Below are 14,358 nucleotides of genomic sequence, written 5' to 3'. Positions count from 1 at the left end.
TCACCCTCGAGGGCACCTTCGTCGATTTCCAATCTGCCGAACCGGCCAAAAAGGTCCCTGGGACAAAGCGCTGGCCCTTGAATACGCCCAAGAAACCCTAGCCATCGCCGACTTCCCCGAATCCCACCAATCTCTGGCAACAACGTTCTGCGGCGAGACGCACGTCATGATGTCCCGAAAGCTCTGGTCCATCTCGACCCGAAGCACATGCCCAAGCAACACACTTTGTCAGATAAACGTATTTCCTAACTGGATGTATAACCGATCGGCCTCGTTAGCACAACTTGTTCTACAACTCCTATGCATTGGAAAAAGCGCACTTTTTTCTATTGTATAACTTGCCAGAATAAGATGCAAGTTATCACAGTAAGTTGTACAAATGTATTTGACAACACTGTGCTAGCTAACAAGAGATTCAACGAAAAAAAGGGGGCGTGGTTAACGGCTGTGCTGTCAAATCAAAGCTCACACTGAAAAGGAAAGATAGATTGAAAACAGTTGTCTAACCGTTACCCAACTTACATGTAAACAAACAGTTCTTATTAGAATTTCAATCAACGACGAAGCCAATAAGAATAGTATCTCTGGCTATTTTGGTACGCTTGTTTCTGCCCGATTTATTTAGAAAAAAATTGGAATTGTATGAAAAAAAAAAAAACAATCCTTTCGCGCTCTCTAACTGTGATTCTTGTGAAACCCTCTTCATGGCGAACTTTTAGATTTGGGTGGGCACCTATGCTTAAACCCTCTTCATGGCGAACTTTTAGATTTTCCTTTTTTGATGGACTTCGTCTTTCCCAAGATTCGATCCGATGACTTCGACGATTTGTTGTTATCTCCACGGCAGGTCCAGGCGCGCTTCCGCATCTCTCCACGGGGCTTCATAGTAAACAAGCTGGCCTAAACGTCAATAAGAAGGCTACTTTCAGCTTTGTTATATAGCAGTGAGCTTACAACTTAACTCCAAAAAAGGCTGTCATTGCAAAATAAGTTATATAAGTTTGTTTCAAGTCAAGTTTTATAACTCCACTATATAACTTTGTTATAACAAACCGTTTCAACTGTCATTTCGATTACCGTAGAACGGAGTAACATTAAAAATCGGTGTGATTTTAATTTGTTGTTTCCTCTATCATGAACCCCGTAAGTTGATATTTTGTGTAGCTTTTACCGACGATATGTTTATAAATAATCGGTCAACAATTAAAATTATTGCAATCTTCGATAAATAAACATTATTGAAACTCTAAATGCCTCACGTACAAATTTACACCACCTAACAACACGCAATGTCAAGTTGAATATGTTTGTTGATTATCAGTTATATAACCTATTCTCCGATACATTTGTGTAACAAAGCGAGAAAACCTAGGTTATTTATAGAATGGTTGGCCACGCCCATTCTTCAGAAGATGCCGTCACATGACAATGTTAGATAAGCAGTGAAACAAACAGTGTAATATTGTTCTTATACAACAAACTGGTTTAGAGGAAAACATTGCAGATGAGGGAACAGCATCTAGGCATATCAGCATTTTGACGTTTAATTACAGCTCATAAAAAGCGTTTTCAACTGAAATCAAGTGATAAATATCTCAAACGGAAGTGAGCAAGCAAGTTTCTATCGAAGAAGTTCCAAAATAAGATGTTTAAACAGTGTAAATCAGCAAATTGGTTGGAGTCAGGAGCGAGTGCTAAGTCTCCCAAATATGTGAGAATTTTCCCTATGTTGTGTTTTAAAGTTGGAAAAGAGTGAATTTGACTGTCTTTTAACACTTTTGTGGCACAAAACACGATTGTTACATATGTCAGTTATACAAGCAGTGAAACAAACTGTTATTTAAGTTATGTTCAGATTTTTTCTCGTATGTTTATCAAAAACAATTGTCTAACTATTATTCAACAGTCGACAAGTTATGAGTGCTACTTGGGTGGCCCACCGCAAGGGCGAGGACTTTGTTGTTTACCCGGGATCACGAAAAGGCCAAGGTTTAAATGAAAGCCTGTTCCGTCCATATATTGACCCGGCTACCTTTCAGGTGCTTATTGAGGAGAAGGTGCCGAAAGGGCATTCTTCCAAGGTGATTCAACTGTGCATCTTCCGATTCCAACGAGCTCATTCCCATAAAAAACGAGACAAAACATTGAAAATGAGTCAAGATCCGGACATATCTTTGGATATTTTGATAAAAATGTTTTTTTTTGTGACACAAAGCCGAAAACAACTCGCAAAATCTCGAAAATCTTCATAGTAAAACATTGCACACGGCAGATTTCAAATAAAACTTTTCGGTTTGGAAAAGGAAGGGAGTTTTTTGTAATTCATGTATGAAATATGGCGATGATTTGCTGCAGCTCCTCCCTTCTCCTCCGGGATCAGCGAAATGTTCAGCAAGAACAACTTTCTGAGTTGGCGGCGTGCCCTCGACCTTCCCCACCGATTCACGAGCAACTTGAACGTCCTGCGAATCTCCTCCGTGATCGCTGATCATTCCACTAATCCCACGTTCCGCCACCGGCGTCCCGCCTCAGAACACTCTACAATGAAAATTAAAGGCTAGTATGCAGATCGGAAGGAAAGGGGTCAAGTGTAACCGTTGGTTACAATTCTTGAACGAACCTTCACTTTTTAATTTAATTCCCCCAACATACAACATCACACCCTATAAAACAGCGAAGGGATTTTCGTACCGCTGCGAACAAGACCGTTCTTGACGGCGTCGCGTCGAGACGGCAAACAATGGGTGGGATGGAAAATGGTGGTTTTCCCTCCAGGGAAAATAGGAGGGAGAAGTCTACCTGGCTCGCCGATCCCAAAGATCGGCCTCTTTTATTATACAGACGTCCGTGCGATCAGTCGAGGTCGACAAGTGACAGTGCCGTTCTTTGCGCTGTTCACACCTTGGCCTTCCGGAAGTGGAAGTGCTTGGCGGAAGTTAACAGTCCGCTCGACTCGACGACGTACGGGTTTCGGTCGGTCCAGGCCTATAAGCGCGGAGGAGCCGTTGCCTGCACCTAACAGTAATAGGACCATCAGCATCTCTGGCGCGGGGCGCCATAACCACCAAGGAGATTTCCCCTCTCGGTGGGACCAGATCGGCCAGGTGCCGGGTCCGCCGAATACGCCACTGAGGGAAGACGTCTGACGTAAGTAGGACCAGCAACGCCCGCTTGGCCTACCTCTGCGTAACCCAGCCCAGCAGCTCAAGAGTTCCGGTTCAGCAGCACCAGCCATCAACCGTCATTTGGCTGCAACGACCCCCCCCCCCCCTGGGAGTTCCGGCGGCACAGTCGAGGGCGCTCCTGTGACCGGCCATCGTGAGAGGATTACGCGACGGCGTTCATCCGAGAGGACCAGCTGCAGCAGATTGGTACGTTGGTTCCCGAGTTGCCTTCACACTACACTTCACACACACACACACTTTACACAGAAATACACGTTTTATTTGAAAAGTGTGGTTCTTTGATTTTTAATGCCCAATCCGTATCTACCTGAATCCGCTTAGTAGTTCGTGCCGACCCTGAGTGATGAGTAGTCAGTAGCTTTGGTCTACGACTACTTTTGAGTTGATGGTCTTTTGTCCTGGAAAGGACTGAGCTAGCCGTCCTTGATAACTGACCAAAGTCATAAGTTTCAATTGGCTTCCTAGCGGAAAGTTCAGCGAAAAGCGATTCAGGTTTACCGGCGGGTTAAAAATCTAAGGATTTTCCTTCGGGAGGTGGCAGGGATCCGTACTTTCAGTACGGCTTTCTCCATCTGCACACTATCCCTCCTGTGGAAAATTTGTGTTAGTGCCCCCCAAAAGGGCTTAAAACGATTGAGAGTTATTGCCCCTACGCAATACTTTCCATAACCGTTGAAAGCAACGAAAAATTCGTGGTTTTGGGCAATTTGTGTTTGTCGCGAGTCGATTGAAATGAACATGAAACATAGAACATTAAGATCGTGAACCCTCACATACACCTGAACACAATAACAAGACAGCACAATGCACAATTACCCATCCCCGGATTGACGATGAAAGATAATTGAACATTTACGACTATTACGCTGCGCGCTGGTCGAACAAAATCACACACAATGACGACAAAAAAACAATACACGATCATGACGAATTTGACGAACAAAGTGGAATGGCAACAAGTGGAGTACGACGCGGATTGCTCGGACGTCGAAGGACTGTCCGCGATGCCTTGTCCCGTCGCTCCTGGCCACCAGAACTATCCGATCAATTCGGTAATTAACGACTTGACTTTTAGTTTGGAGTTCTTCGAGCAGCTTCGGGGGAATGGTGAATTGGTACCGGCAGATATCGTGAAGATTAGCCGGGCCATGCAAACGTTCTGCCGGGAGTTGAGCTCGGTGCTGGAAGTAGTGTCCTCTCGGCGCACCCAGACTAAGTCAGTCGAAGACCCGGTCACAGAACGGCAAAACACCGAGAAGTTGGTGGTTCCGAGTGCTGTGACCGTGGAAAGTAAACGGCCGAACGGAAGTTCGGATTCCGGGTACAAGACCCGAGGGAGGAAGACCCGTACAAAGACGGTGACCTTTTGTGTCGGCCCGCCCTCTAGGAGGACCGGCGACACTAGAACAGAACGGAAGAGATTTCTGGTAAGGTCGTCTGACTCGGCCTACGGAAGTTCGCCGGGGAATCGACCGAAGTCCGCCGAAGCTTCCGTTGTGAAGCATAAGGCACGACATAAAAAGCATAAATCTGAACCCACGGAACTTATGGAATTTGAACCTGCGAAACGAAACAAGGAAATGGAATCGGAAATCAAGAAAGTACGAAGAATATTCCAAGGAATGTTGGACGGAACTCTTGAGGAAATGAACCCACAGCTCCTAATGATGAAGAAGAAGGTTTCGGACTTGCTTAAGATTAATCCGGACTTCTCTCTGATGGAGTTAGTGGACGAATCTTTAGAACAACTTTATTGAGAATTAATTTACAGGTCCTGAAATCTTCCTTTCCGGAACTGGTGAAGCTGACTGAGAGCCGATTGACCGCAGAAGTTGGCGAGGGATTATTTCTATCCTCGGAACTCTCTGTTGGTTCGTCCCGAAGACCCAGTGAACCGTTCCGGGAATGTGTTGATGATGGTCACCTGTAAATAAAAAGAAAATGAAATTTATAAATTTAAACCGTACTATGAATGTATTGTGTTGTGAAAATTTATTTATTTTTATGTTGTGAATTTGTCAATTGTTTGCTCGGAAGACTGATGGATTAAGTTCCCAGTCGTAAAAGGAGCATAATTAGTAGGTGTCGCTATTGCTCACAAAGCACACCTAAGTTGGCAGTCCATAGCTGCGCTGGCGGCTCGGTGGACGACGAAGGGGTTATCCGAAGTGCCCTCCGTCCGAGCACCGTCCGCAGAGCGACAGTGAGGGGACTGACCAACGGCCGCAGTGCCAGACCAAGAATGGTCAAAATTTGTTAATGGTTACGATTGTCTAAATCACCATTACTTTTGCGATCACTGATGATCGTTTTTAAATCGATTTTTTAAAGTGTACACTAGCTTACCTGTTGTCTCTTGCGCCGTCAAGATGGCATCAAGGTAAATCCCGGGATTTTTGGGAGTTTCTGCAGTCCACTCTTCCTCGGGAAGAATGTGTGAATGTGATCTAATTTATACAGACTTTTGCACGTGATTATTATGCTGGCCAGCAACAAAATAGAGTTGTCTACCCAAACTTTCGGGATGATTTTAAACTTTTATTTTGATTTATTTTAAATGTTTTTCGTTAATTTATTATTTTAATTTGTTGTAAATAGTGCATGTTTTGAATGTTTATTATGTATTCTTGGGATGTTTTGTGGAGGTTCATGATCTCGCGCGTCTTAAAGATAGTATACCTGAGAATTGTAGGTTTCTTTGTCCACACCCACGAATCTAGTAGAAGCCGACGGCGGTTATGTAAAGCATTCATGTAAAAAAATGCGAAACCTCGTCGTGCTTTCACATTTTTTTCACCGGGGTGGTGGATAGTGTAACCGTTGGTTACAATTCTTGAACGAACCTTCACTTTTTAATTTAATTCCCCCAACATACAACATCACACCCTATAAAGCAGCGAAGGGATTTTCGTACCGCTGCGAACAAGACCGTTCTTGACGGCGTCGCGTCGAGACGGCAAACAATGGGTGGGATGGAAAATGGTGGTTTTCCCTCCAGGGAAAATAGGAGGGAGAAGTCTACCTGGCTCGCCGATCCCAAAGATCGGCCTCTTTTATTATACAGACGTCCGTGCGATCAGTCGAGGTCGACAAGTGACAGTGCCGTTCTTTGCGCTGTTCACACCTTGGCCTTCCGGAAGTGGAAGTGCTTGGCGGAAGTTAACAGTCCGCTCGACTCGACGACGTACGGGTTTCGGTCGGTCCAGGCCTATAAGCGCGGAGGAGCCGTTGCCTGCACCTAACAGTAATAGGACCATCAGCATCTCTGGCGCGGGGCGCCATAACCACCAAGGAGATTTCCCCTCTCGGTGGGACCAGATCGGCCAGGTGCCGGGTCCGCCGAATACGCCACTGAGGGAAGACGTCTGACGTAAGTAGGACCAGCAACGCCCGCTTGGCCTACCTCTGCGTAACCCAGCCCAGCAGCTCAAGAGTTCCGGTTCAGCAGCACCAGCCATCAACCGTCATTTGTCTGCAACGACCCCCTGGGAGTTCCGGCGGCACAGTCGAGGGCGCTCCTGTGACCGGCCATCGTGAGAGGATTACGCGACGGCGTTCATCCGAGAGGACCAGCTGCAGCAGATTGGTACGTTGGTTCCCGAGTTGCCTTCACACTACACTTCACACACACACACTTTACACAGAAATACACGTTTTATTTGAAAAGTGTGGTTCTTTGATTTTTAATGCCCAATCCGTATCTACCTGAATCCGCTTAGTAGTTCGTGCCGACCCTGAGTGATGAGTAGTCAGTAGCTTTGGTCTACGACTACTTTTGAGTTGATGGTCTTTTGTCCTGAAAAGGACTGAGCTAGCCGTCCTTGATAACTGACCAAAGTCATAAGTTTCACAAGAAACAGCTTTACGAACAGCAGAACAAAGGAGAGGGAGCGATTTTTAGGGCTTTTCTTCACCCTCTCTGACTTGCTTGCGCTGCCGCTGCTGCCCATTTGATTTTTTTCTTGACCGGTTCCTTCCGAAGTGCGTATACCGCTTAAGTCAAAATCCTAAAATCTTCAAGAATTAACCTGCCAACCTACCAGCCTGACCAGCGCCGCAGGATTTTCTGCATCTAGTCGAGCATCTCCGGCTCGGTGAAACGCACTCAATTGAGGGAGTTACCACATTCTCGGAGTCCGACCGACACAGGAAGAGGTAAGGAAGTTTTGCAGGGTGCCTGAATCAAAACGCTCGGATGATAAACCCGTCCCGGTTACCATTGAAGAAGACAGCATGCGACTAGAGGAGAGCATGTGGATGGAGTTGGCGCAGAACGGACCAAGAAGTAAGCGACATGCTCGCGATGATCAGGTTGAGTCTTCTCCGACGGTCTTCGAAACCGGTCAAAACAGCTGCTCGCGATTAGTTCATTTTCCTTGCTGAAATTTACCGTCCTCCAACTACTCGGCCAGCAGGTGCTCGAACCGCTGCAGATGACCGTTCCGGAAGACATACCGCTGCACCGCTTTCAGGGCCCCATCGTAAAACCGAACCATGTTTTGAGTCCCTCCTGACTTTTTCCGTTCGAGAAAGCTTCGTAAACACGGTAAACATTCTTCGATTTTGACATTTCAAAATGAAGTGGTGCCAGTTTGGCAGAGACATTCTATGACAGTTCCGCGCGTCAACTGAATGCGCGCACACCGCCAGCACCATCGCGCACCCAATCGCACCATGAACACAAACGCTTGTTCAGAAAACCGTGTAGAGAGTCTAACCCCTTGGGTTTCATAAACATTGCCGTCGTAACAGATGGCTGGACAGAACAGACTGGACCGAGGACTGGACAGTGGAACGTGTGACCATTGTCTCGGTGCCGTGGAAGATCTGGAGCACAAATTCGCCAAGTGTACCCGAGTGATACATCTCTGGAACTTCATTCAATTTTGAATCGAAGGATTAGTTTCAATTTGTTTTTGATACAAGAGCTCAACAACATTGAGGCTAACAGTAAAAGCAGGGCGCTAAAGCTTTTTATTTTCAGCCATTCCACGTCAAACAGGAAGTCTCCAAATCAAAAGTGTTCCGATTTGGCTCAAATTTGGAGTGGGGGTTCCTTAGCCCAAATAATTAGACCCGTATTTTTTTGTTTGGCGATTAGGGTAGTCCTATCCAAAATAGGGTGGTCCACAAAAAATGCATTTTTCGTCGATTTTCGCAAAAACCAAAATTTTCAAAAAATCATATCTCCGGAACGGCTGAACCAATTTTAGAGCGCCACAATTCAAAAGAAAGGTTGGGCTTTTAAGGAAAAATATGTTAAGGTCCAAAAAAGCTAGCTGAATATTTGAAAAGGTCCTATGCAAATTTTTATTTACCGATTTCAATGCCAAAGATCCCATGTCTGAAAATATTTTTCCCTGATTCCTTGTAATATTTTACATAACATATCAAAAAATTGCGGATATCCATTAACACGTTTCGGAGATATGATTTTTTTAGCATAAAATCCGTGTTTTTCGACGCGCCGCGCGCAAAAATGGAAAAATGACGAAAACGGGTAAAAATTTACTTTTTTCACTAAAACTGCGATAACTTGAAAATTTCAGCGATGACCTATACATGTCTGGGTACCAAAAGTTGCGTCTTTCACTTTTGGTTTGGAGACTTCCTGTTTGTCGTGGAATGGCTGCTATATAAATTTTGTGTTAGATCCAGATGGTTCTTTTACTCTAGCATCACTAGATTTCACAGTTAGTTTAGTTTGTTAAAGAATTCTTTAAAAACTACAAAAACATGTAGAGTTAAACAAAATGTTCTAAATAAACGTTTTTACAAAAAAAAAAATATCTGAGATCCGCAATATTTCATCAGAGCATATATGCGTCGCATCTGTTTTGTGCTCGCGAGTGAAAAGGATTTTATTGAGGAATCATTCCTTGGTAATTTTTGCAGCGACTTTAACTCCGGCTTCTGATTTTTGTCCCATATAAAGTTGTTAGTCGACACCGACTCCGACATTGAGACCATCCATAAACCACGTGGACACTTTTTTGGAAATGGTTTATGGATGGTCCCTTTGACTCCGATTTGGCTCCGACTCCACAGCCCTGATTGTAACTCTATAACATTTTTTTATTTTATTACTGTTTCTATAGGTTTACTCAGTAGTTGTATCACATGAACCAACCGGAGATTTATCGCCAGCAGCCGTGAGTTATACAAACGGATTTTATCAGATTCCAATCATTGGTGAGTTTATAGGTTTTGTCCTATCCATGACTTTCTACATACCACCTACCTTTCTATGATTCTATCACGCAGAAAAATAAGGCATATTTTAATCAACAAAACGTTTTGTTAATTTGAAAATCAAGATTTTTGTTGAAACGCTAAACGTCAAAGCAACTTTTTCAAAACAACAAAAGAGCAATTCTCTACCAAAACCGGAAATGGATTTTATTTGTATTTCTTGATTTGGCTCAAACTTTGTACATTTTAAATGGGCGTAATATTCAATGTTTGGCCCTTTTAAAATGTTAGTCTTATTTAAAAATTTCAAAATATGTTTCATGTATAAACATTGAAAATCGTACAGTCATCCCACATATTCGGAACACCCACAAATTCGGAACACTTTTGTGGTAATTTGTCAATAGAATGCAAAATGCAACTTTTCTGCTGACCCTGCTATTTTTAGGGCCTTTATTTGGACATTCTCTTGCTATTTCACTTGTGTCTCCCACAATTGTGGAACACCTGAATTTAACTGATATTTTCACAAAAAAGTTATCAGACCATTCATAAAACATTACTAAGCATGAGTTTTATTGGTTCCAGAGTGCAAAGTCATTATTTTGTAAAAAATAGGTACTCCTGGAGGGGAAAAAAAGTTTGTTTACATCGTAAGAAAATAGTGTTCCGAATTTGTGGATTTCAAGGGTCAATGTTTTTCTTTGAAAACTTGATATAAAACGTAAAAATGTATAGCCGGTCTATACATCAATCAAAAGATCGCAAGAAAAGCTTTCACATGAAGGTAAAAGCAAATCATTATGTTCAATTATCGATTTTATATGATTTGTTGAACATTGGCCGATCTGTAAACTGTTCCGAATATGAGGGATGACTGTACCATTAGTTGCTGAGATATCGACATTAGAAAATGGTGGGTTGTTTTGGTGAGTTTAAGAACACTTCAATTTTCGTGTTTTTTTTTCTTAAAGCGGCTCTATCTCAGCAACCCGAGGTCCAATCTTCAATGAACTTTAAAAAAAAATATTTTTAGAAGTGGTCACTCGTGGTCACTATTTTTAAAAATCGAAAAACTGCTAATATTGCGCTAAAATCAAACTTTCGGTGGCTATATCTTGAAAACAGAGCCTTTTATCAATCAGCCTTTTATCTTACAATGAAGCATGGTAATATTACATCTGGGAGGGTACATCTTTATGTCCCACGGATGTGTAATTTTACCTCTGAAAATGTGTAATTTTACCACTTTTCTGGTATAATGTCACTTTTTTAGTCTAGATTGAGGTAAAATTACATCATAATTGAGCTAAAGCGAATTCCGCCTGGTCACCTCGTCAGTCGTCACCGACTTTTCGGTGGCACCCAGAACCAGGGTTGCCACATTCGATTCTGTATTTTTGAGGGTCAAAAATCTGTATATCTGTATCAGGGGGACGAAAATCTGTATTTGGAATCTGTATTGACATTTTTAAACAATTTTTCAAAAAACAAAATATTCTAAATTGTTTTTTAATGCATAAAAATGCTCTACAATCTAAAATTTAATGTTTGGGCTCATCGAGCAATTGAAAAAAAAATATTTAAAGAATTAAAATTATTTGATTTTAATAAAAATAGGGAAAATCTGTATATCTGTATGTTTTTCTTAAAATCTGTATTTCTTTATATACAGATTCTGTATGACCTCATCACCTCAAAAATCTGTAAAATACAGATAAATCTGTATTTGTGGCAACCCTGCCCAGAACCCCTGTTTGAAAAATGTCGCACGTCGTACGAGCTGTCGCGTGATTTTGATTTTACCGTTTCGATATCGATTGGTCGAAAGGACGACAAACGTGCGACAAACACTCGACATGCCCGAAATTGTTTTTTCCATCGATTTTCCTTAAATTTACGTCACGATTTTCGTCGACGCAGTTTGACAGTTCCCCTGACTGAAAAGTTCGTAAGACGTCCGTCGTTTGTCGTCTGTGCAATCGTACGACGTCGCACGACAATGTCGTGCGACTTTCGCGCGAATGTCATACATTTTAGCACCAAAATTTCGTATTTGTCGTGCGTTCGATGATCGAAATTGTACGACATTGTCGTACGACATTCGCCCGACGTCGCACGGTTTTGTTATTTTGAATGTCGTGCTATTGTCGTGTGCTGTCATTTCGGATTTTTAGGTTATGTAGCAGTTGAAAAAACTGTTGCTTTGTTTTTATTTTATTTATATTTTAATTACATACCATACCAATCAGCATAGCGCACCAGGTACGCGTGCTGTAGCAAGAAGACGCTTCCATCTTTCTCGGTCTTGGGCTGCTACTCTCCAATTTCCCAGGTTACAGATCTTCCGGATATCACCATTCACTTGATCTTCCCACCGTGCGCGCGGTTTTCCTGCTCTCCTGCCTGTACCGCCAGCTGGTTCGGCGCGGTCAAAAAGCAGTCTGACAAGCTGGCTCTCGTCCATTCGGGTGACATGGCCGGCCCACCTGAGCCTCCCGATCTTCGCCTGGATGGCGATGGTCGGTTCTTCAAGAAACGCGTGCAGTTCGTGGTTCATGCGTCGTCGCCACACTCCGTCAGACACCTGCACTCCACCGTAGATCGTTCGTAGCACCTTCCGTTCGAAAACTCCAAGGGCACGTTCGTCCTCCTGCCGCATCGTCCTGGTCTCGTGGCCATAGAGGACTACCGGTCTAATCAGTGTTTTGTACATTGTCAGCTTCGTGCGGCGTTGCACTCGATCCGATGTGAGGGTCTTCCGTAATCCGAAGTAGGCACGATTCCCAGCAAAAATACGAGTCCGGATCTCTTTGCTGGTATCGTTGTCGGCGGTTACCAGCGATCCCAAGTACACGAACTCGCTCACCTCCTCCAACTCATCACCATCCACAGTTAGAGGGGTGAGGCTTGGGGGGCCGACATCCTCCGAACCCCTTCCTCTCATGTACTTCGTCTTCGTCGTATTCATGCCAAGTCCTACACGCCTTGCTTGTACCTTCAGTCGGGTGTAGACGTCCTTCACCGTCTCCAGGTTTCTTGCCACAATGTCGATGTCATCGGCAAAAGCAAGCAACTGTTAGGACTTGTTCATGATCGTGCCACTCGAGTCAATGCCCGCTCTTCGAATGATGCCCTCAAGGACGATGTTGAACAGCGCACAGGATAAGCCATCACCTTGCCGCAGCCCTCGGCGTGATCCAAAGGGTTCCGCTAAATCCCCCGAAACACGCACGTGACACATCACACCATCCAAGGTAGCCTTGATCAGCCGAGTCAGTTTATCCGGAAATCCGTTTTCGTGCATGATCTGCCATAGCTGCTCGCGGTCGACTGTATCATAGGCTGCCTTGAAGTCGATGAAGATGTGATGTGTGGGCACGTTGTACTCACGACATTTCTCGAGGATCTGTCGGAGACAAAATATTTGGTCCGTGGTGGCGCGCGCGCCAGTGAAGCCCGCTTGGTAGGGCCCCACGAACTTCCTTGCATGGGGTGACAGCTGGCGGCAGAGGATCTGGGAGAGGATTTTCTAGGCCACGTTGATAAGCGTAATGCCGACGGTGAGCGCAGCATTGGTAGTTGCCGCAGTCCAGCTTATCGCCCTTTTTGTAGATGGGGCACACGACACCATCCATCCATTCCTCCGGTAGCGTCTCCTCCTCCCAGATCTTGGTGTTCACGCAGTGAAGTGCCCTCGCCAGTTTCTCTCCTCCATATTTGAAGAGCTCACCGGGTAACCGATCCTTGCCGGCAGATCTGATGTTCTTCAGCTTCCTGATCTCCTTCTTCACCGTCTCTAGATCAGGCGCCGGGAACTGTTCATCAGCTGCGGGCGCTCCAAGGTTGACTCCAACGCCGTCTCCGTCCGCTTCATCGCCATTAAGGTGCTCGTTGAAGTACTGCTTCCACCTTTCCAACACCTCGCTCTTGTTTACGATCAGGTTTCCACCGCTGTCCCTGCACACGTCGGCTCGCGGCACGAAGCCTTTGCGGGACCGGTTTACCTTCTCGTAAAACTTCCGCGTTTCGTTAGCTCGGAATAGCTGCTCCATTTCCGCGCAATCTCGGTCTTCTTGCTGGCGCTTCTTAAGCTTGAGGACCGCGACCTGCCGATTCCGAGCCTGCCGGTACCGTTCCACGTTCCCTCTCGTCGCCTTATGCAGCTTCCTGTCGTAGGCTGCTTTCTTCTCAGCGGTAATCAGTTGGCATTCGTCGTCGTACCAATCATTCCGACTGACTCGGATCGCACTACCCAGTGTGGCTTCCGCTGCACTGCCGATGGCTGAGCGAATACGGCTCCATCCATCTTCGAGCGAGGCTGCGCCAAGTTCCTCCTCACCTGGCAGATTCGCTTTCAGCTGCTGCGCGTAACTGTGGGCCACTTCCCCGTTCTGCAGACAACCGGTGTTGAACGGAGGGGCCCGCCGGCTTCGGCGTTGGTTGAACACCGTCGACAGCATTGAGCGCATGTCAACTCCAACTAGGTAGTGGTCCGAGTCAATATTCGCACCGCGAAAGGTGCGCTCGTGCGTTACGTCCGAGAAGACCAGGACGTGGTCGATTTGCGTTTTCGTCCGTTGGTCAGGTGATGTCCAGGTGGCTTTGTTGATGTCCTTGCGAGGAAAGTAGGTGCTCCTGACCACCATTCCACGGGAGGCTGCAAAGTCGATGCAGCGTTGGCCGTTGTCGTTCGTGACCGCGTGTAGGCTTTCTGAACCTATTGTCGGTCGGAACATTTCCTCCCTTCCGAACCGAGCGTTCAAATCCCCAATGATGATTTTAACATCCTGCCACGGACAACCGTCGTACACATCCTCCACACGGAAAGAAATCCTGTCAGCGGATCCGTTTACATTGTAAACGTTTTGCTCTAGATTTCGTTTACAAATGTTATCGATCCGTCGTCCGTTCACATTTGCAACAAAAACGATTACATTGTAAACGCAATTTGCCAACATAACGCCCTCCTTAATTTGGT

At 45.0% G+C, this 14,358-nt stretch overlaps 2 protein-coding genes across 7 annotated transcripts in view; one reads left to right on the top strand and one right to left on the bottom strand.

The window, feature by feature from the left end:
• Positions 1 to 14,358, top strand: part of LOC6052411 (glutamate [NMDA] receptor subunit 1) — a 211,166-nt gene that overhangs the window by 45,402 nt on the left and 151,406 nt on the right. For 5 of the 6 annotated variants that reach the window (XM_038266329.1, XM_038266327.1, XM_038266328.1 and 2 more), the window contains one exon: positions 9,284 to 9,377. The exons of the other annotated variant lie outside the window; for it this stretch is intronic. In XM_038266329.1, coding sequence (XP_038122257.1) covers positions 9,284 to 9,377 — 94 coding nt within the window. The remainder of the gene's footprint in view (positions 1 to 9,283; positions 9,378 to 14,358) is intronic. 6 annotated transcript variants of the gene reach the window in all.
• Positions 4,907 to 14,358, bottom strand: part of LOC6048845 (kinase suppressor of Ras 2) — a 207,923-nt gene continuing 198,471 nt past the window's right edge. Inside the window, exon 3 of the mRNA XM_038266335.1 lies at positions 4,907 to 5,109. Within this exon, the coding sequence (XP_038122263.1) occupies positions 4,946 to 5,109 (164 nt within the window). The 3' untranslated portion in view covers positions 4,907 to 4,945. The remainder of the gene's footprint in view (positions 5,110 to 14,358) is intronic.

Source organism: Culex quinquefasciatus, chromosome 3 (genome assembly GCF_015732765.1).
Source record: "Culex quinquefasciatus strain JHB chromosome 3, VPISU_Cqui_1.0_pri_paternal, whole genome shotgun sequence".
NCBI classification, from domain to species: domain Eukaryota; kingdom Metazoa; phylum Arthropoda; class Insecta; order Diptera; family Culicidae; genus Culex; species Culex quinquefasciatus.
Note: the sequence above shows the minus strand (reverse complement) of the source record. Positions and strands in the feature narration are given on the sequence as shown.